Source organism: Mesoplodon bidens (assembly GCF_964165515.1).
Source record: "Mesoplodon bidens genome assembly, chromosome: 1".
In the NCBI taxonomy this organism is placed as follows: Eukaryota; Metazoa; Chordata; class Mammalia; order Artiodactyla; family Ziphiidae; genus Mesoplodon; species Mesoplodon bidens.
In genome coordinates this window covers 40,029,059-40,050,494 of record NC_138176.1, presented here as the reverse complement: position 1 = coordinate 40,050,494, position 21,436 = coordinate 40,029,059, and the positions used below count along the sequence as shown (strand labels likewise).

The following is a 21,436-nucleotide window of genomic DNA, read 5'->3' as shown; positions in this document are numbered from 1 at the left end:
TTTCTTTTATTTTTAGGATTACCCTTTTATCTCTTTATTGCTTATGAACTTCTCTCTTTTTTTCCCCACAACTTATTTTGAAAAATTTCAAACTGACAAGTTGTAAGAATAACAGAATGAACATTCATGTCCTTCACCTATATTCACCAGTTTTTAACTTTTTTTGCCACATTTGTTTTTCTTTCTTTATAATCTATTAGTTTCCTATTGCTGCTATAACAGATTACTGCAAACTTAGTGGTTTAAAGAAACACAAATTTATTATCTTACAGTTCTGGAAATCAGAAGTCTAAAATGAATTTTACAGGGCTAAAATCAAGGTATCAACAGGGGGCTGTGTTCTGTCTGGAGACTCTAGGGGAAAATCTGTTCCTTGCCCTTTCCAGTCTCCAGAGCCCACCTGCATTCCTTGTATCACTATGACCACAGCTTCATGGTTATATCTCCTACTGTGTCCTTCCTGCCTACTTCTTTTAAGGATCTTTGTGATTATTGGGCCCGTCTAGATAGTCTAGGATAATTTCCATCTTAAGCTCCTTAACTTAATCACATTTGCAAATTCCCTTTTATCATGTAAGATAACATATTCATTGGTTGTAGGCGTTAGGATGTAGACATCTTTGAGGGACATTTATTCTGTCACATATACATGTAATCTTTTTTTTTGTAAACGTCAAGACACTTCACCCTTAAATACTTGGGCATACATCTAAACAAGAACCTTCTCCTACATAATCATAATAAAATGTAAATTTACATATGCATATATAGTACAGTATTGTCTAATATACAGTCAATATTCGTGTTTTCACACTTGTCTTAATAGAATCCTATATTTATAGCTTTTATTTAAAAAAATTTTTAAACATCTTTACTGGAGTATAATTGCTTTATTATGGTGTGTTAGTTTCTCCTTTATAACAAAGTGAATCAGCTATATATATTTGTATATCCCCATATCTCCTCCCTTTTGCGTCTCCCTCCCACTTTCTTTTTATTTTTAAATTCAGGATCTAATCAAGGATCATTCACTGTATTTATTTGTCATGCCTTTAGTTGCCTTTAATCTAGAAGAGTGTTCCAGCCTTTCTTTTGTCTTTTATACACTGGCATTTTGCAGGCATCTAGGCCATCTTTTTTGCAGAATGTCTTTGTGTCTGTTTTTTCACTTAAGATTAGATTGGGGTTTAAACATTTTTGACAAGAATACTATATGTGTTCTTATATAGTGTGTCTAATCAGAAGGAATGATGTCACTTTGTCACATCATTTATGATAATATGTTTGATCATATGATTAAAGTGGCACCTTCCAGATTTCTCCATTGTGTAGGTACCTTTAAACAACTTCTCATTTTTGTTTTTGAATTTTATTTATTTTTTATACAGCAGGTTCTCATTAGTTATCCATTTTATACATATTAATGCACATATGTCAGTACCAATCTCCTATGACCAATCTCCCACTTCATCCCACCACCACCACCCCCCACTGCCTCTTTCAAAGAACTTCTCATTTAAATGACCATGATTTGAAAATTTGAAATACATGTTTAAATTAATTGACTAAGTGCTTCCTTTTTATATAGTAAAAGCAAATAAGTTAGATTCTTCATTAAAAAATATAAAGTTTTCTTTTGATTTAGATGTTTCCTGTGATTTTTTTTTCTTTTTCAGTAATTTGATACAAAAATCTCTGCTTAGGACTTTTCACTATGAAATAGGTTTACATACTGAAGTATTTACAGATGCAATAAAATGATGTCTGGGATTTGCTTCAGCATAATCCAGTGGTGGTGGTAGGGGCATAACTGGAACAGAATTGGCCAAGTGTTAATTGTTGTTGAAGTTGGATGAGAGGTATGTGGGGGTTCATTATTCTCCTGTTCTCTATTTTTATGTTTGAAATTCTTTATTAAAAATGTTTTAAGGGGCTTCCTTGGTGGTGCGGTAGTTAAGAATCCATCTGCCAATGCAGGGGACATGGGTTCGAGCCCTGGTCAGGGAAGATCCCACATGCCGCGGAGCAACTAAGCCCATGCGCCACAACTACTGACCTGCGCTCTAGAGCCCGTGAGCCACAACTACTGAAGCCCGCGTGACTAGAGTCTATGCTCCGCAACAAGAGAAGCCACCACAATGAGAAGCCCGCGCACTGCAACGAAGAGTAACCCCTGCTTGCCGCAGCCAGAGAAAGCCCACGCACAGCAACAAAGACCCAACACAGCCAATATAAATAAATAAAATAAATTAATTTATTTAAAAAAGTGTTTTAAGAATTAAAAATGAATAGAAATGTATGAAATTCTGAGAATTCTGGATATTATCAGATATCCAAGACCTTATGAAATGCTGGTCCATGTGTGCCTTCATTCAGCAAATATTGTTTGAGTGCCTGCTCCTTGCCAGGCACTTGGTTGAAACTGAAGATACTAACATAAGATAGGCACTGTCCTCAAAGAATGTCACAAGGAGTGAAAGACAAAAAAACCATTGCAAGACAATGGGATGGCTATAACAGAAGTATATATAAGGTATAGTGATACATAAAGTTGATTAATGGCAGTCAGGTAAACCTTACAAAAGAAATGACACATGAACTATGTACTTCTCTGTGGGATAGCTTTTTGCAGCTTTGTATTTATCTTCTACTGTAACAAGTATATCTATTTTCTACTGTAATAAGTATATCTAGATTTTCTATCTCATCTGGGGTCAGTTTTGGTATTTAATATTTTCTTGTAAAAGTCATTCATATTCTCCAGGTTTTCAGATTTATTTGTGGAGTTTGGCAAATTTATCTCATGATTTAAAAAAATGTCTTCCTTCTATATCTGAGATTATTTCCCCATTATTATTACTTATTTGTGTATCTGCATTTTCTTTATTATGTTAGTTTAGTGTCTACTAATCTATTATTTTTTTTCCCAAGAAACAGTTTAACTATACGTTTTGAACTTTATGTAATGGAATCATCCAGTATGTGTTTTTTTGTATCTAGTTTTTTTTTTTTTTTTTTTTTTTTTTTTTTGTTACGCGGGCCTCTCACTGTTGTGGCCTCTCCCCTTGCGGAGCACAGGCTCCGGACGCACAGGCTCAGCGGCCATGGCTCACGGGCCCAGCCGCTCCGCGGCATGTGGGATCTTCCCGGACCGGGGCACGAACCCGTGTCCCCTGCATCGGCAGGCGGACTCTCAACCACTGCGCCACCAGGGAAGCCCTCTAGTTTTTTATCAACATTATATTTTTAAGGTTTACGATGCTGCATGTAGCTATAGTTCAGTTATTTTTATTGCCGTATAGTATTCCATTACATGAATTATCATAGTTTTTTAATCCATTATCTTGTTGGTAAACATTTGGGTTGTTTTCAGTTTGGGACTATTATGAATATTCTTGTGTATGTCTATAGGTTTGTATATACACATTTCTGAAGGTCCATGTCTGTAGTAGAATTGCTGGATCATAGGATATGCAGAACTTCAAATTTACTAGATAATGCCCAATTATTTTTTGGAGCTGTTCCAGTTTATATTTATATCTTTATGCTTCTTTCCATATATTTTTTTTCTTGTTTTGGACTCTTTCTTTTTTAAATCATTATTTTATTTTCTTAAGTCTTTCGAATTCATGATACCGTGTTTATTTAATTATAGTTTTCATTTGCTCTGTAGCAGAATTTCTAGGGTGAGAGGTTTTTTTTCTGTCTATTTTATCTGTGTAGCAGTCTTGTTTTTAATTTGTATGTTTATAAAGATACTAGCACCTTTTAAATTATTACTCATCTTTGCACTGAATTCAGCTTTTACTTCTCAGGCAGCCAGTAGGGATGAGCAGCTATTCAGAGATAAGTAGTGTTCCTTCTAGTTTGGAGTTTTTCTCTGAGATTCTTTGTAGAATGCTTCTTATAAAGATGGAAGGTCAGTCTGTTTCCTGTAATGGTGTTGCATACTGTCCAGGGAGGCTCCTCTTAGACTTCTTTCTTATTGTTTCAAGCAAAGGATTATTGGATCTACTCCTGCAAGTGTACCACGTGCTTTGAGGATCTGTCTTCTGTTGGTTTTATCTGAGGGGTTTTGTTTGATTTTCATTGCATTTGGCAGTCCTTCCTCATTTATGGTGGTGGCTCAGGGTACAGAGGTCTCCTAATTTCTATGAAAGGGGCATTTGCATTTCTTTTTCATTCTTCTTTTTTTAGAGTGATTTCTGAGAGAAGAGAGCGTATATATCTTAATTCCATCATCTTAAAACCCAAAGCTTTGTTTATATTTTCTAGTTAAGAGCACTTTCAGTGTTTCATTGCAAAATACGATGTTTGGCATAGTCACTAGTAGTTATCCTTACCAAGTTGAGAAAATTTCTATTTCTTACTAAAACCTTCTATTTATTTATTGTTTTTAAGATCAGGAGTGTTTGCTGAATCTCTGGCATCTAGGAAGATAATTTTTTTTCCTCTTTAATCTTCTAACATAGAAATTACATTAGTACATTTTCTAATATTGAATTATCCTTGCATTCCTTCTTTCTCATGATAGATTCTTTTACTGACTGATTTTTCTCCTAGTTATAAGTCATGTTTCTTGTTTCTTTATGTATTTCCAGTAAGTATTTATTAGATACTGGACACTGTGAATGTTATGGTGTTGAATGCCTGGATTTTATCTTCTAAGTATTGAATTTTGTTTTATTTTGCAGTTAAGTTACTTGTGGATCAGTTTGATCCTTTTCAGGCTTCATTTTTCTGAGTTTATGCTCTCGACCTGACCTTACAAAACTCAGAAACAAAACCTTACTTATACACATGTCTTTACTATTAAAGTATGTCTCTTCTGGGGTCCAGATTGAAGTCCTGGATGTCTTGGTATCTATGGAAGCTCTCTCTACATAGGCTGCTTGGAACATGAATATCTCTCAGCCTTGTGATAGCTCTGGAATTGATCAGCTTACAACTCCCACGGCCTTTGGCAGCAGAATCAAGGGGACTCCCCCCACGATTTTTGGAGTTCTTTTTCTGTGTAGCTTCCTCCTCTCTGATACTCTACCCTGCTAATTCCAACCACTTCAGACTTATTAAACTCTGAGTTCTGACTCCTCAACACAGCAAGACTGCTGAATTCTGCTCGACATCCTTTTCCCTGTGCCACAGTTTGAAGCGCCTCTCTTTTTTCATTTCTGATACTATTTTTGTTTTATTTCTTGAATAGATTTGGCAGAACTTTATCTAATTCTTTTTATTTTAATTTTTTAACGTTTATTTTGTCCCTTTTGCTAACTTCTTAATTTAATTGCCTCTTTAATATATGTTTAGTTTTGTTTTTGGTGTATGGCAGTGGCCTACCCTTGCTCTTGCTCTTAAACTTATGGCGTGCACTTAATTTCTCTGGGGACTCTTCTGGGAAGAATGGCTCATAACTACTGTGTAGTCTTCTCTTGTACCTCTTTTGGGTTGCAAGATTTAGCCCTTTACTTTTGGTGTTGGATCAAATGATACATGAGTACAAGTTTGACATTCAGATAAAGGCTACCTTAATCACCAACTCCAATTCAAGACCTCTCCACAGAAATCTACCACTCCTGTCAGTTTGATGTGTACTTTTCAACCTTTTCTGTGCTCTATTTATAATTTATACCATTCTTAGAAATGTAAACAGTGTAATTGTGTGTGTGTGTGTGTGTGTATTTTGCTAGTAAACGATATTATACTGTATTATTCCTTTTTTTTTTTGTCTTTAACAAATATGTTTATTGTACAAAGATTACCTGTCATATAAATTACTGCAGCAGGGCTTCCCTGGTGGCGCAGGGGTTGAGAATCCGCCTGCCAATGCAGGGGACACGGGTTTGATCCCTGGTCCGGGAAGATCCCATGTGCCACGGAGCAACAAAGCCTGTGTGCCACAACTACTGAACCTGCGTGCCTAGAGCCCGTGCACTGCAGCAAGAGAAGCCACCACAGTGAGAAGCCCACATGCAGCAATGAAGACCCAATACAGCCAAAAATAAATAAATAAAATAAATAAATTTATTTTAAAAAATTACTGCAGCACACCACTACAGGAATTCACAAAGCAATTGACATTTATTGAACAACGTCTGTGTGCTAAGGGCATTTTTGAGGGCTTTGCACAGTTCTCAGGAGGTACTAGAACTCTCAGTTTGCAGATAATGAAAGTAAGACTCAACTAAATTATGGGATGTGTCCAAGATTACAAAGCTAATAAGGAAGAGATCCAGCAATTTGAATTAGATCTGTAAAAGGCATAAGGATCAAAACCCTGAAAATGACTGACCAGAGCTTCCCCTTTCATAGATGATAGCTTTCAATTCTCATGAAAATGAAGAAAGAAAATTATATGTTCCTTTGCTAGTCCACAATCAAGATGATTGGTCTCCTCTGAGGGCTGTAGGAGAAGTATCTGTTCCAGGCCTCTCTCCTTGACGTACAGATAGCTATCTTCCTTCTATACATATCTGTGTACAATCCTTCCCCACCATCGTGCTCTTCTCCTACTACCAACAGCAGTTAGACAACATACACTGGGTTTTATACAAAAACCCAGTACATAAAGAGCACTATGGCCATGATAGGTTCAGAAATGGCATAATATTGCCCCGCTGAACTACAACAATAATTGGTGGGTCTGATCTATTGCAAGCAGAGGCCAACAAGTATTTATCATTCTTAACCTGCTCTTCTCATTTAGCAGTATGTTTTGGAGATCTTTCCATGTCAGTTCATGTAGATCTACAAATAATCTTATAGTATTCCATAGTATGTGTGTATCATAGTTTATTTAAGCCTCTACCTATTAATGAAATTCAGGTATTTCCAGGAAATTTTTGGGGGGAGGGCTCCTTTAAGCAGTGCTACTCTAAGATATTCTTGTACATTGTCTCTTGTGTTCCTCTGTGAATATTAGTTTATAAGAAACGGAATTAAACGGGCCTTAAAGATGTGTGTTTTTGTGGATTTTGCCAGTCTGTCCTTTAGAACATCTGTATTAATACACATTCCTTCTAGTACCAGTTTTCCATATCCTTGGTCTACTTTCTTTTTTTTTTTTTTGGCTGTGTTGGGTCTTCATTTCTGTGTGAGGGCTTTCTCTAGTTGTGGCGAGCGGGGGCCACTCTTCATCGTGGTGCACGGGCCTCTCACTATCGCAGCCTCTCTTCTTGCGGAGCACAGGCTCCAGACGCTCAATAGTTGTGGCTCACGGGCCTAGTTGTTCTGCAGCATGTGGGATCTTCCCAGACCAGGGCTCGAACCCGTGTCCCCTGCATTGGCAGGCAGATTCTCAACCACTGTGCCACCGGGGAAGCCCCCTTGGTCTACTTTTGTTACTATTTTTGCCAAACTGATACATGAACCAAAGTAACTCATTTTCTATCTGGTTTCTACCTTCCTGAAATTCTTAAAAATTCCTGATTCACTGTTGGCACCTTCTGTGCTGTAATGAATATTCTTCTATGTACATTTTTTCTTTTTTTCTGTATATATCTTTGCTATCATCTTAAAATAATTTTAGAAGAAAGGGGAGGTGAGCACATGTCATTAACCCACTATCCTGAACTGTCATGGATTCTGGATTACTGGTTGTGAGTACTACTAACTTGCTCTTGCATGTCAGTCTCTACATTCCCATTTGGGTTTGTGTCTCAGCATAAATCTCTGTGTCATGGACCTTTGGGTCCAACCCTTAGATGCTTGAAATGGTAAGTATAAACTCTGTAAATGCTAAGATTCTACTATACTTTGTGTAGAATGATGATTAAACAATGTAACCTTTTCTGAAAAAATCATTATTAAATCAGAAAATCTGTTACATTAATAAAAATTAATAGTAATGATTTTTGAAATTTGTATTTTTAGGTTTTAGAATATTTAAATGATCTGAAACAATATTGGAAAAGAGGATATGGGTATACCATTAATAGTCAATCCAGCTGCACCCTGTTTCAGGATATCTTTCAGCACTTGGACAAAGCAGTTGAACAGAAACAAAGGTAAAAACTTAAAAAAAAATTTTTTTTTGATGTATTGGGTCGGCCAAAAAGTTCGTTCGGGTTTTAGGATCTTACGGAGAAACCCAAATGAACTTTTTGGCCAACCCAATATATTCTGAGTGCCCAGTTACGCTTCTGGAAAATGTTTTATAATGGGTGATTTTTAAAAATAGATTTTGCTTATGTTTTTAAAAAATAATTATACTTACAAAAGAATTAGATGACATATGTAAGTTATAAAGCATATAAACATATAAACCCTCCATTCAACCCAGGAACTGGAACATTACTAATAATTTGCATGTGTCTATTTATGTGTTCCTTAGTGACTCAATTTTCCTGCCCTCTCTTGCCCCATTTACTCCATATCCCCTTTAACTACTATTCTGCATTTGGAGCATATCATTCCTTTGCCTCTATAAGAAGGCTTTATTATGAATGTATGTGTGCCTAAACAATATGTTTAGTTTTGCTTAGAGACATAAGCAAATGGGACTTGTTTTTTTTTCCCCCTCAACATTACATTTATAATATTTATTATGTTGCGTATACTGTAGTTCATTAATTTTTACTACAGTACAATATTCAATAATGTTCAATATTCAGTAAATAAATACCACAGTTTATATCATCTTCTCTTGTCAGTGGGCATTTGGGTAGTTTCTGTTTTTTGCTATTATAAATAGTATAATTGTACATGGTTTCTGGTATGAATTTTTTTTAAGTTTTTATTTTAAATGAGAGTTTCTCATCGAAAGTCTCTGTTAACATTCATACTTCTCAAAGTTAAAAAAAAAAAACCTTTTCATAATTTGAACATTTGGTAGAATATAAACTGCATTTTATTTGACAGATATGCTTCCATGAAAGCTTATACATTCACAGTTGGAGATGAAAATCATGCTATAAAGACTGAGACAGAAAGACTGAAGATGGTGTATTTAATTGGGTTGGCAGTATGAAGTTTTATATACATACATAGAGAGAAATTATGTGAGTTTGTGGATATAAGTTTAGTTTGTGGAATTTTCTTGGGTTTGGGAATTAGGGACCATCTGTACTAGATCTGGTTTTCTTCCCTGACTTACAATGGTTCAACTTATGATGTTTTGACTTTGTGATGGTGCAGAAATGATACACATTCAGTAGAAACTGTACTTTGAATTTTGATCTTTTCTGGGGCTAGCTATATGCAGTATGATACTCTCTCATGATGCTGGGCATTGGCAGTCAGCTGCAGCTCCCAGTCAGCCATGCGATCACGAGTGAAACACTGCTAATATACTTACGACTCTTCTATATCTATACAACCCTTCTGGTCTTCACTTTGAGTACAGTGTTCAATAAATTATATGAGATATTCAACACTTTATTATAAAATAGGCTTTGTATTAGGTGATTTTGCCCAACTGTAGGCAAATGTAAGTGTTCTGAGCACATTTAAGGTAGGCTAGGTTAAGTTATGATGTTTGGTAGGTTTTTGACTTACTGATGTTTTCAGTTTAATGATGGGTTTATTGAGACATAACCCCATCATAAGTGGAGGAAGATCTGTACTTAGTTTCTGCGACCAAACACTTTTTTGGGGCAAAATAGTCAAGGCAAATTCCCTCTTGAGATAGGCACTAATTTCTTTCCTACTTGGTTTTATGAATGTTTTAAAACCCTTAGACTTTATGAGATAACAGATCTTTACTGTTTGTTCATTGTTTATTTGTTTGTCCCATTGTTGAATGTGAGGTAATTAATATTGTGTCTGAAAGATTCTTAAATAACTTTTGCAAGGTTTGCTGTTACAATTTGATACCAGATTCAAAGCTTAAGTAAGAATTTTATCATTGGTGTTTTAAAAATAAATATTTCTGTACACTGGAAACTACAAAGCATTACAGAGAGAAATTAAAGATAACCCAAATAAATGCAGAGAGATACTATCTTTATGGATTGGAAGACTCAGATTGATCATCTGTAGGCTGACTGCAATCCCTATCGTAATTCCAGTAGGTCTCTATAGAAATCGAGAAACTTATTCTAAAATCTATACGGAAATGTAAAGCACCCAGAAGAGCTAAGACAATTTTGAAAAAGAACAAAAGGACTTAATAAATACCTGACTTCAAAACTTATAAAACTATAGCCGTAAACAAATGGATCAATAGAATAGAATAAAGTCAAGAAATAAATTCCAATATATATGATCAGTTTTTGACAAAGATGCCATGGTAATGCATTGGAGAAGAGAATAGTCCTTTCAACAAATGGTGCTGGAACAATTGGACATCCATATGTTAAAAAATGACACACCCTTACTTCACACTCTACACAAAAATGGGTCATAGATTTAAGTATAAAATGTAGAATTAGAAGACTTCTAGAAGAAAGTGTAAGATCAAGCAGCAAGGATATATTGTACAGTGTAGAGACATATAGCTATTATTTTGTAATAACTTAAACAGTATATCTATAAAAATATTGAATTATTGTGTGATATACCTGACACGAGTATAATTGTAAATCAATGATACTTCAATTTTTAAAAATAAACAAAAAATATAGGATCAATGGCCTGGATATAAGAGCTAAAACAATGAAACTCTTAGAAGAAAACATAGTAGTAAATCTTCATTTACTACTCTGCCTATTTGGGGTTAGGCAGAGATTTCTTAGACACAACACTAAAAGCACAATCCATTAAAAAATTGATGAAATGGGCTCCATCAAAATTAAAAATCTTTGTGCTTCAAAAAGCACTATCTGCAAAATGAGAAGACAAGCAATAGACTTGGAGAAAATAGTTGCAAAACATATATATGATTAAGGCTTTGAATCCAGAATATATAAAGAAGTTATATCTCACTAGTAAGGTGACACATAACCCAGTTTTAAAAAAGGGCAAAAGAGGCTTCCCTGGTGGTGCAGTGGTTGAGAATCTGCCTGCTGATGCAGGGGACACGGGTTCGAGCCCTGGTCTGGGAGGATCCCACATGCCACGGAGCAACTGGGCCCGTGAGCCACAACTACTGAGCCTGCGCGTCTGGAGCCTGTGCTCCACAACAAGAGAGGCCGCGATAGTGAGAGGCCCACGCACCGCGATGAAGAGTGGCCCCCGCTTGCCACAACTAGAGAAAGCCCTCGCACAGAAACGAAGACCCAACACAGCCATAAATAAATAAATAAATAAAGCAAACTGTCAACAAGTAAAAATAAATAAACACTAAAAAAAAGGTGGGGGGCAAAAGATTTGAACAGATGCTTTACTAAAGAAGATATATGGATGGCAAATAAGCACAGGAAAAGATACTAATAAACTACTGATTATATTATTAGATAGTAAAACCATTGTGAAATACCAGTAATACCCCTAAACTGGCTGTAAAATAATAGAAAAAATATATATATTGGTCTCTGCCCCAGGTTCTTGACACAGGGCTCCTGAAACCATTGTCATTTCCTGGGTGATAGGAGTGTCTTTTGTTCTAATGAGGTGACTGTATAGGCTCGTGGATGGCTCCAGGATGATGACTGGTCACCAGAAAGACCAAGCCATGATTAGAAGCTTGGAATTTTCAGCCCCATCACCCCCACCCCCACCCCCACAATTCTCTTGAGAAGGGGAAAGGGCTGGAAGTGGAGTTAATGATCAATCTCGGCTACGAGGTTCAGGGAGCTTGTGTGTTGGTGAATGAGTAGAGGTGTGGCGAGAGTGGCATGCCTGGAGAGGACATGGAAGCTCTGTGCCCCTTCCCACATACCTTGCCCTGCACATCTTTTCCATCTGGATGTTCATCTGTATCCTATGTCATATCCTTTTTTAGTAAACTGGTAAATGTAAATAAGTATTTCCCTAAATTCTTGAGCCACTCTAGCAAATTAAACCCGAGGAAGGGGTCATGAGAACCTTCTATCTGTAGCCATACTGGATAGAAGTTGTGGGTAACCTGGGTGACGACCTACTACTTACAGTTGGCACCTGAAGTGGGGGCCAGTCTTGTGGGACTGAGCCCTTAGCCTGTGGGATCTGATGCTGTCTCTAGGTAGATAGTGTCAGAATAGAGTTAAATTTTAGAACAGCCATCTGGTGTCACAGAAAACTGGTTAATGTGGGGGAAAAAACCCTACACATTTGGTAACCAGAAGCATCAGAAGTATTGTGAATGTGGTAGTAGTGTGAGAGTAAAGGAGAAACAGAGGAGGAAAGGACTATGTATTTTTCTTATTCACTGGCTAAAATTAAAAAAAAAAGATTTTCCCAAGTGTTGGTGAGGTGTGGAGGAACTGGAAACCTTACGCACTTTTGCTGGGAATGTAAAATTGTATAGCCGCTTTGAAAAAGTTTGACAGCTTCTTAAAAAGAATCTTCTTAGGACTTCCCTAGTGGCGCAGTGGTTAAGAACCTGTCTGCCAGTGCAGGGGACACGGGTTCGAGCCCTGGTCAGGGAAGATCCCACATGCTCTGGAGCAACTAAGCCCGTGCACCACAACTACTGAGCCTGCGCTCTAGAGCCCGCAAGCCACAACTATTGAGCCCGCATGCTGCAACTACTGAAGCCCACACACCTAGAGCCTGTGCTCTGCAACAAGAGAAGCCACTGCAATGAGAAGCCCGCACACCGCAACGAAGAGTAGCCCCTACTCGCTGCAACTAGAGAAAGCCCGCACGTAGCAATGAAGACCCAACACAGCCAAAAATAAATTAATTAACTAATTTTAAAAAAAGAATTTACTAATTCAGAAAAATGGCACCTTTCCTTAGAGTTTTTTCAAGATGACGCCAAAATGCTTATGACATGTAAGAATGAAATCAGAACATTCTCTAACACTGTATACAAAAATAACTCAAAATGGATTAAAGACCTAAATGTAAGACCAGGTATTATAAAACTCCTAGAGGACAACATAGGCAGAACACTCTGACATAAATTGTAGCAATAATTTTTTTTGATCCATCTCCTAAAACAAAGGAAATAAAAGCAGACATAAACAAATGGAACCTAATTAAACTTAAAAACTTTTGCACAGCAAAGGAAACCATCAACAAAACGAAAAGACAATCTACTAAATGGGAGTAAATATTTGCAAATGATATGACTGACAAGGGTTTAATATCTAAAATATATAAACAGTTCATACAATCCAATATCTGAAAAACAGACAACCAAATCAAAAAAACAGGTAGAAGACCTGAATAGACATTTTTCCAAAGAAAAGATACAGATGGCTAACAGGCATATGAAAAGATGCTCAACATCACGAATTATTAGAGAAATGCAAATCAAAACAACAATGGATATCACCTCACACTGGTCAGAATGGCTAACATCAAAAAGTCTGCAGGGCTTCCCTGGTGGCGCAGTGGTTGAGAATCTGCCTGCCAATGCAGGGGACACGGGTTCGAGCCCTGGTCAGGGAAGATCCCACATGCCACGGAGCAACTAGGCCCGTGAGCCACAACTACTGAGCCTGCGCGTCTGGAGCCTGTGCTCCGCAACAAGAGAGGCTGCGATAATGAGAGGCCCACGCACCGCGATGAAGAGTGGCCCCCACTTGCCGCAACCAGAGAAAGCCCATGCACAGAAACGAAGACCCAACATAGGCTAAATAAATAAATAAATAAGATGACATAGTAAAAAATAAATAAATAAATTTAAAAAATAAAAAAAAAAAAAAAAAAAAAAAAAAAAAAAGTCTGCAAAGGGGCTTCCCTGGTGGCGCAGTGGTTGGGAGTCCGCCTGCCGATGCAGGGGACATGGGTTTGTGCCCCGGTCCGGGAGGATCCCACGTGCCGCGGAGCGGCTGGGCCCGTGAGCCATGGCCACTGAGCCTGCACATCCGGAGCCTGTGCTCCGCAACGGGAGGGGCCACAGCAGTGAGAGGCCCGCGTACCGCAAAAAAAAAAAAAAAAAAAATGTCTGCAAATAACAAATGTTGGTGAGGATGTGGAGAAAAGGGAACTCTTGTGCACTGTTGGTGGGAGCATAATTGGGTGCAACCACTATGGAAAACAGTATGGAGGTTCCTTAAAAAACTAAAAATAGAACTACCATATGACCCAGCAATTCCACTTCCAGGTATATATCTGGAAAAAGTGAAAACACTAATTCAAAAGATACATGCCCCAAAATGATCATAGCAGCAGTATTTACAATAGCCAAGATATGGAAGCAACCCAAGTGTCCATCAACATACAAATGAAAAAAGAAGATGCAGTGTATATGAGTAAATACGATTCAATATTACTCAGCCATAAAAAAGAAAGTTTGCCATTTGCAACATGGATGGACCTGGAGAGTATTATGTTTAGTGAAATAAGTCAGACAGAGAAGGGCAAATACTGTATGATATCACTTATATTTAGAGTCTAAAAAATAAACAAATGTATATAGCAAAACAAAGTCTCACACATACAGAAAACAAACTAGTTGTTACCAGTGAGGGGAGGGAAGTAGGACAGGGCACAATAAGGGTATGGGCTTAAGACCTATAAACTACTGGGCTTTCCTGGTGGCACAGTGGTTAAGAATCTGCCTGCCACTGCAGGGGATGCGGGTTCGATCCCTGGTCCAGGAAAATCCCACGTGCTGCGGAGCAACTAAGCCTGTGAGCCACAACTACTGAGCCTGCGCTCTAGAGCCCACGAGCCATAACTACTGAGCCCGCGTGCCACAACTACTGAAGCCTGCGTGCCTAGAGCCTGTGCTCCTCAAAAGAGAAGCCACTGCAATGAGAAGCCCGCGCACCACAAAGAAGAGTAGCCCGCGCACCACAAAGAAGAGTAGCCCGTGCACCGCAAAGAAGAGTAGCCCCCGCTCACTCCAACTAGAGAAAGCCCACGCACAGCAATGAAGACCCAAAGCAGCCCAAAATAAATAAATTTTAAAAAAAGACATATAAACTACTATATATAAAATAGATAAGCAAATAATATATATATTGTACAGCACAGGGAATTATAGCCATTATTTTGTAATAACTTTTAATGGAGTATAATCTATGAAAATAATGAATCACTGTGCTATACACCTGAAACTAACATAATGTAAATCAACTATACTTCAATTAATCGACATGGACAGATGAATGGATAAAGATGTGGTATATATACACAATAGAATATTACTCAACTCTAAAAAAGAATGAAATAATGCCATTTGCAGCAATATGGATGGACCTAGAGATCATCATATTAAGTGAAGTAAGCCAGACAGAGAAAGACAAATATGATATCGCTTATATGTGGAATCTTAAAAAAAAATGATACAAATGAACTTACATACAAAACAGAAATAGACCCACAGGCATAGAAAACAAACTATGGTTACCAAAGGGGAAAGAAGTGGGGAATAAGTTAGGAGTCTGGGATTAACATATACACATTACTATACATAAAATAGATAACCTACTGTATAGCACAGGGAACTATACTCAGTATTTTGTAATAACCTATAAGGGAAAAGAATCTGAAAAAGATTATGACTGAATCACTTCGCTGTATACCTGAAACTAACACAACATTGTAAATCAACTATACAGTACTTTGGTTTCAAAAAATTAAAAAAAAACAACAGCAAAACCCATGCCCATGAGCAGTCACTCCTCATTTACCCCGGCCCTCTCAGCACTAGGCAAGCACTAATCTACTTTCTGTCTCTGGATTTGCCTTTTCTAGACATTTCATATAAATAGAATCGTATAATATGTGGTTCTGTGTGACTGGCTTCTTTGATTTAGCATAGTGTTTTCAAGGTTCATCCATGTTGTAGCGTGTACCAGTATTTCATTCTTTTTTATGGCTGAATAATGTTTCATTGTATGAATATACCATATTTTGTTTTTATCTGTTCATTAGTTTATGGACATTAGGGATATATTCACTTTTGGGTTGTTGTGAGTAATGCTATTGTGAACATTTGTATTCATATTTTTGTGGGGACTTATTTTTATTTTGCTTGGGTATATACCTAGGAATACAATTTCTAGGGGGTCAGCAATTTTGACTATCAGGGATTGCTAAAGAATATTAAAACTGTAAATGTGTATACAATCCCTGACATGCAGTGGTTCCTGGATGTGATCTGAAGATGAAGCATTCCAAGTTGAGGTTCGTCCATTTATAGTAATCTAGATTACCTGCTAGGAAGTTTTATTTGTTTTGTTTTTATCTTAACAGTTTTAGTTTATTTTCTTTTAATTTGCTTATCTTACCCACAGGTGAAGTACAGAGGGAAAAAAATGCAATGAACTGAGTACTCCGTTATGTTAGGTAATAGCTGATTGTGTTTTTAAATACTTAGAAGGTAATGAGACTAATTTTCATGGGTGGCTTGTTGAATGAGATGCAGTAATATAGAGGCAATGTGATGTAGTGGGCAGATGCTTGGGTTTGGTTTGAGTCCTGGTTCTGCTTTATTGATGCTGCAGATTCCCCACTTCTGAAAAGGGAAATATCTCTCCTGACTCACAGGGTTGTTGTGATAATCAGATGAGGTAGTGTCTATTAAAGCACTTAGTATAATGCAGTATACAAAGATGGTATTATTATATACGAAAGTTCTCTGGTCAAAACATGTCTTTAATGTCTTTGTCGGACATTCACACACCTCCCCTCCTTCTGCTGCTGTGATTATTCAAATATGGGAAAAATATTTTGTAGTACTTAGTCTCTTCAAATTTTCATGGTCTTGAGCTCATTTCTTAAACTAATTCCCCGTTCATCAGCAAGATGGAGAAAATTTTTACTCATTTTGGAGGACTACTCCTAAATTTTTACTCCTTTTGGAGGACTACTCCTTTATTTGTGAATTGAAAAGAAGATTCATTCAACAATATTTTAAACGTCTACTGTGATACATGTCAGGCAGTGTCTTAGGAGCTGGATATAGTGATGAGTAAGACAAAGTCATTGCACTTGTGACTCATACTATTGAGAGAAGATAGAAATGTATATAAAAGCCATGGGCCATGGTATAACTATTCATGTAAGATTGTAAAACAGTATAAAAAGGAAGGAAAGTTTGACCTTGTTTAAGTCAGGAAATGATTTTGGCCACTGCCTCCTTTTCTAACTAAGGAAGGAGAGTTAGCACTGATTGTGAAGAAACTGGCAGGTACTTTTCAGAGACTGGTTTTCTCTATACTAAAAGACTGATTAGGGTTTTTTAAAAATATGCATTTAGCCGAATCAAGATGAAATCTTCTTAAATAAGTAGACAGAAGAAAGTGAGTTGAGAGACTTCTGTCAGATTTCTTTCCAAAAAACAGATTGACACTATCCAATTCTATGAGCAGTGCCAAAATTAAGGGTACTTCTCAAGAAAACCAGTATATGCTCAGCAAAGAGAGAATAATAGGTTACAAAAAACAGAAAGCTAATAGACTTTTTGAGAGCAGTTTTAGGTTCACAAAGAAAATGGGTAGCAATTAAAGAGTTCCCTCGGGCTTCCCTGGTGGCGCAGTGGTTGAGAGTCCGCCTGCCGATGCAGGGGACACGGGTTCGTGCCCCGGTCCGGGAAGATCCCACATGCCACGGAGCAGCTGGGCCCGTGAGCCATGGCCGCTGAGCCTGTGCGTCTGGAGCCTGTGCTCTGCAACGGGAGAGGTCATAACAGTGAGAGGCCCGCGTACCGCAAAAAAAAAAAAAAAAAAAAGAGTTCCCTCACACTACCCCCTCTCCCACATACACAGCCTCCCCGCTGCTAATATCACACACCAGTATGGTATAATAATGTTTTAACAGAATATTTTATCTTGTACTTTTTATGATCTGTTCTATCAAAACAATTAATGTTTTTTCTTCATGACTTTTAAAGTTTTTTGTATTGAGTTTATACCAAGTGTGTTTTATATGTATATGTATACATATATACAAAAGCAATATTTTGTTATTAATATTATCTGAGGAAATGTCTTTCACTTAATTCTAGAGTTCCCAGGCTACTTTTTGCTATCTCCATCCCTCCTCCACCCCACTTTGAGATGATACTGTGAACACAGGTTGTTCTCTTTTTTTTGTTATCTTTTTATATTAACATTAAATCAAAGATATTCTTCAATGTTTGTGAATATTTTTCAACATAATTTTAATAGCATGATTTTACTTCACAGAAAAATTGGAGATTGCAAATGATGTTAATTGACAAGTGTCAACATTTTGGTTAAATATAACCAGTCCTCCACATGCATAGTCCTTGGCTCTTATTAGGATCTTGACTTTATTTTCCTTCTTAAACCATCACTACAGTGATGGGATTAAAGTTAAAACCAGTAATTTTACTATTTGAGCAAATTTAAACAGCTATTGCTGTTTAAGCAGCTGTGATGAGAAAAGCACATTGAATTTACTGAATAAATGAGATATATCTGGATTTTATTCTACTTTCCCATTCCCCATTATCTCTGTTAGTATATTTTTATTTTTGTTTTTTAACTGGTGGGATTCAGTAAGTCACTTCCTTACTTTTTCAAAGTAAGATTTATATTCTGGACTATGTATTAATTACCTCATGAGATCTTCCATTTTGTCAGGGATACTCTCAGATACCAGAAGTAATTGCTGTAAATATATGTTATGGTCATTAAGTAACTCCCATTAGCCTTTATCTACCTTTTCATTGACTCTCAAATCTTTGATGTTTTTGTATCTCACAGTTGAGTAAGAGTATGGTTTTTTAAGGTTGTGTAGTTCCACATTTTAACATAAGATGGCAGCATTGAAATAAAAGTACAGTGGCACCAAGAGATTACTTAGCCCATTGTAACCAATGAGCTTTGTCTTTTAACGTTCTTAGGAATGTATGCAGATTCTAAATTCTCAGAATATGTTCTTGCTTGTCTTTTCGCTAACTTTCCGAAGTCAGCGTTCCGTGGAGTTTAACTAGGTACCAGGATAGTGCTAGTTGTTGAAAGATACTGGCTAAATATGGTAAAAGCCAGCACAGCCTGGCTATGCTTTGAATTCAGATTCAGGTGTCCATTGGTCTTCTGGAAAGACATGTTTGGACTCTCAGTAGACTGTAGATCTGTGATGTCTAGAACTTTATTTCCCTGCTCTGTCCTCAGTGTCTAGAGCGAGCCTGCCATGCAGTTGGTGCTTAGTATGTAACGAAGGAATATCCACAGTCCCTGTTTATCCTCCCAGGCATCCAAGCCACAAACCTATGCATCATCCTTGACTCTATCTCCCTCACCTTCCACATCTACTCACCATATTGTGGGGTTTGTGGTTTTTTTTTTCTTCCTGTTTTATATCAAGTCCTTTGACTTTTCTTCATCCCCACTGCTATCATCTCAATTCAGGCTAATATCTTCTCTCTCTTAGATTTTAGCAACTGCCTCCTAAGTGAGTGCTTCCCTGATTTTAGTTTTACCTCTGCTCCAATGCAGCTTATTATGCAAGCAATAGAGGGTATATACGAAGTTGAATACATTTAAATTATTGTCTCAAGGAACTCATATCCTAGTTTGGAGGTATCTATATGACAGCACTAAAACAGGTAAAAAGAAATGCTGAAGGAGAATTGATTTGAACTGTTGGGGTTTGGTAAAGGCTTTATGGGAGGAGGAGTTTTTGAGGTTGGTCATTGAAGATTTCTTTCACAGACCTCAGCATATCAACTCTTAATACTTGTTTTGATTTTTTAAAACTTTATTGAAGTATAACTGATGTGAAATAAACAACACATATTTGAAGTATACAATTTGATGAGTTTTTACATATTTATACACCCATGGAACGATCACCATAATAAGATAACGAACTATCCATCGCATACAAAAATTTCTTTGTGACTCTTTCTAATGTACTTCCCACCCCTCACTCCCAGGCAGACCACTGATCTGCTTTCTGTCACTATAGATTAACTTGTATTTTCTAGAATTTTATATAATGGAACCATATAGTATGTATATGCACATTTTTTTTTGGTTTGGCTTCTTTCCCTCAGCATAATGGTTATAAGATTTATGTTGTGGGTATCAGTCATTCATTCCTTTTTATTTAGCATTTTACTTAGTATTCCATTATATGGATACTACACAATTTGTTTATCCATTCTCTTTATGACGGACATTTGGGTGTTTACAGTTTGAGGCTATTAAAAATAAAGCTGCTGTGAACATTTGTAGTCTTTGTCTGAACATATGCTTTCATTTCTTTCGGGTAATTAATACCTAGAGATGGAATAGCTGAGTCATATTTAGGTGTATGTTTAACTTTTTGAGAAACTGCCAAACTCTCCCCACCAGTGTGTGAGTTACAGTTGTTCTACATCCTGGCCAACTTGGTATGGTAGGTTTTTTTTTTTTTTTTCTTTTTTGGCTGTACGCGGACCTCTCACTGCCGCGGCCTCTCCCATTGAGAAGCACAGGCTCCGGACGCACAGGCCCAGAGGCCATGGCTCACGGGTCCAGCCGCTCCGCGGCATGTGGAATCCTCCCGGACCGGGGCACGAACCCGTATCCCCTGCATCGGCAGGCAGACTCCCAACCACTGCACCACCAGGGAAGCCCTGGTAGGTATTTTTAATTTTAGCCATTCTCATGGGTGTGTTGGAGCACCTCATTGTGGTTTTAGTTTGCATTTTCCTAAAAACTAGTGTTGAAGGACAGAGGGAATGAAAACTGCCCACCAAACTGAAAAGGCATCTTGAAACCAAAACAAAAGGTGGGCAGCTCCATGTAATCAATGGATCAGTTTATTATAGGGTAACTTACGCACATGGTGGGATCAGGATCAGGCGGACAGTGATCTGGAAGCATTCACAACTGTACTCTGCACCGCTGAGGGGGCATCGGGACAGTTTTATAGTTAACCTAGGGTATGGGGGTAGGAACTTGGAAATAGGACGTGCATTCCTAAGTCAGGATTCACGAATGGGTAACGAGTCTCCTGGGCACTGGGAATACGTCAGTGAAGGTTTTTATTGTGTGGGGACTAACAGAGCATTGAGGCCACCTGGTCCTGATGATTATTAAACAATATCTATTAACTACAAAGCCCTTGATGACAGAGTAGTGATTCACTGCTGCACAGTACAGTCCTGGGCAGGGTCAGTGGAAGGAGAAACTCTAAGGGCTCAAGATGGTATCAGTTACGCTAACAGCCATACAACTAGTGATATTGAGCATCTTTTTGTGTGCTTATTTACCATCCATATGTTTACTGTGGTGAAGTATCTGTTCACATCTTTTGCCATTTTTTAACTGGGTTGTTTATCATTTTTACTGTTGTTGTAAGAGTTCTTTAAGTATATTCTAGATACAAATTCTTTCTCAGATATATGCTTTACAAATATATTCTCCTAGTCTGTGGTTTACCTTTTTTGTGTTTATAATAATGTTTTTTATGGGCTAATTTTGCCCCACTATTGAGGCAATTCCTCCTGAGCATCTGTTTGGTACCCTGTATACTTGAGGTTTTCCTAGTCTGGCTTGTGTGA

The 21,436-nt window shown here is 37.5% G+C and overlaps 1 protein-coding gene across 6 annotated transcripts in view; it reads left to right on the top strand.

Annotated features, from left to right (window-relative positions):
- Positions 1-21,436, top strand: part of MINPP1 (multiple inositol-polyphosphate phosphatase 1) — a 46,270-nt gene that overhangs the window by 8,877 nt on the left and 15,957 nt on the right. For 2 of the 6 annotated variants that reach the window (XM_081223471.1, XM_081223470.1), the window contains one exon: positions 7,870-8,003. The exons of 1 other annotated variant lie outside the window; for it this stretch is intronic. In XM_081223471.1, the coding sequence (XP_081079597.1) occupies positions 7,870-8,003 (134 nt within the window). Of the gene's footprint in view, positions 1-7,869; positions 8,004-8,856; positions 9,946-16,211; positions 16,230-21,436 lie in introns of those variants that run through there. 3 more of the 6 variants (XM_081223474.1, XM_081223473.1, XM_081223472.1) reach the window with 3 other exon arrangements.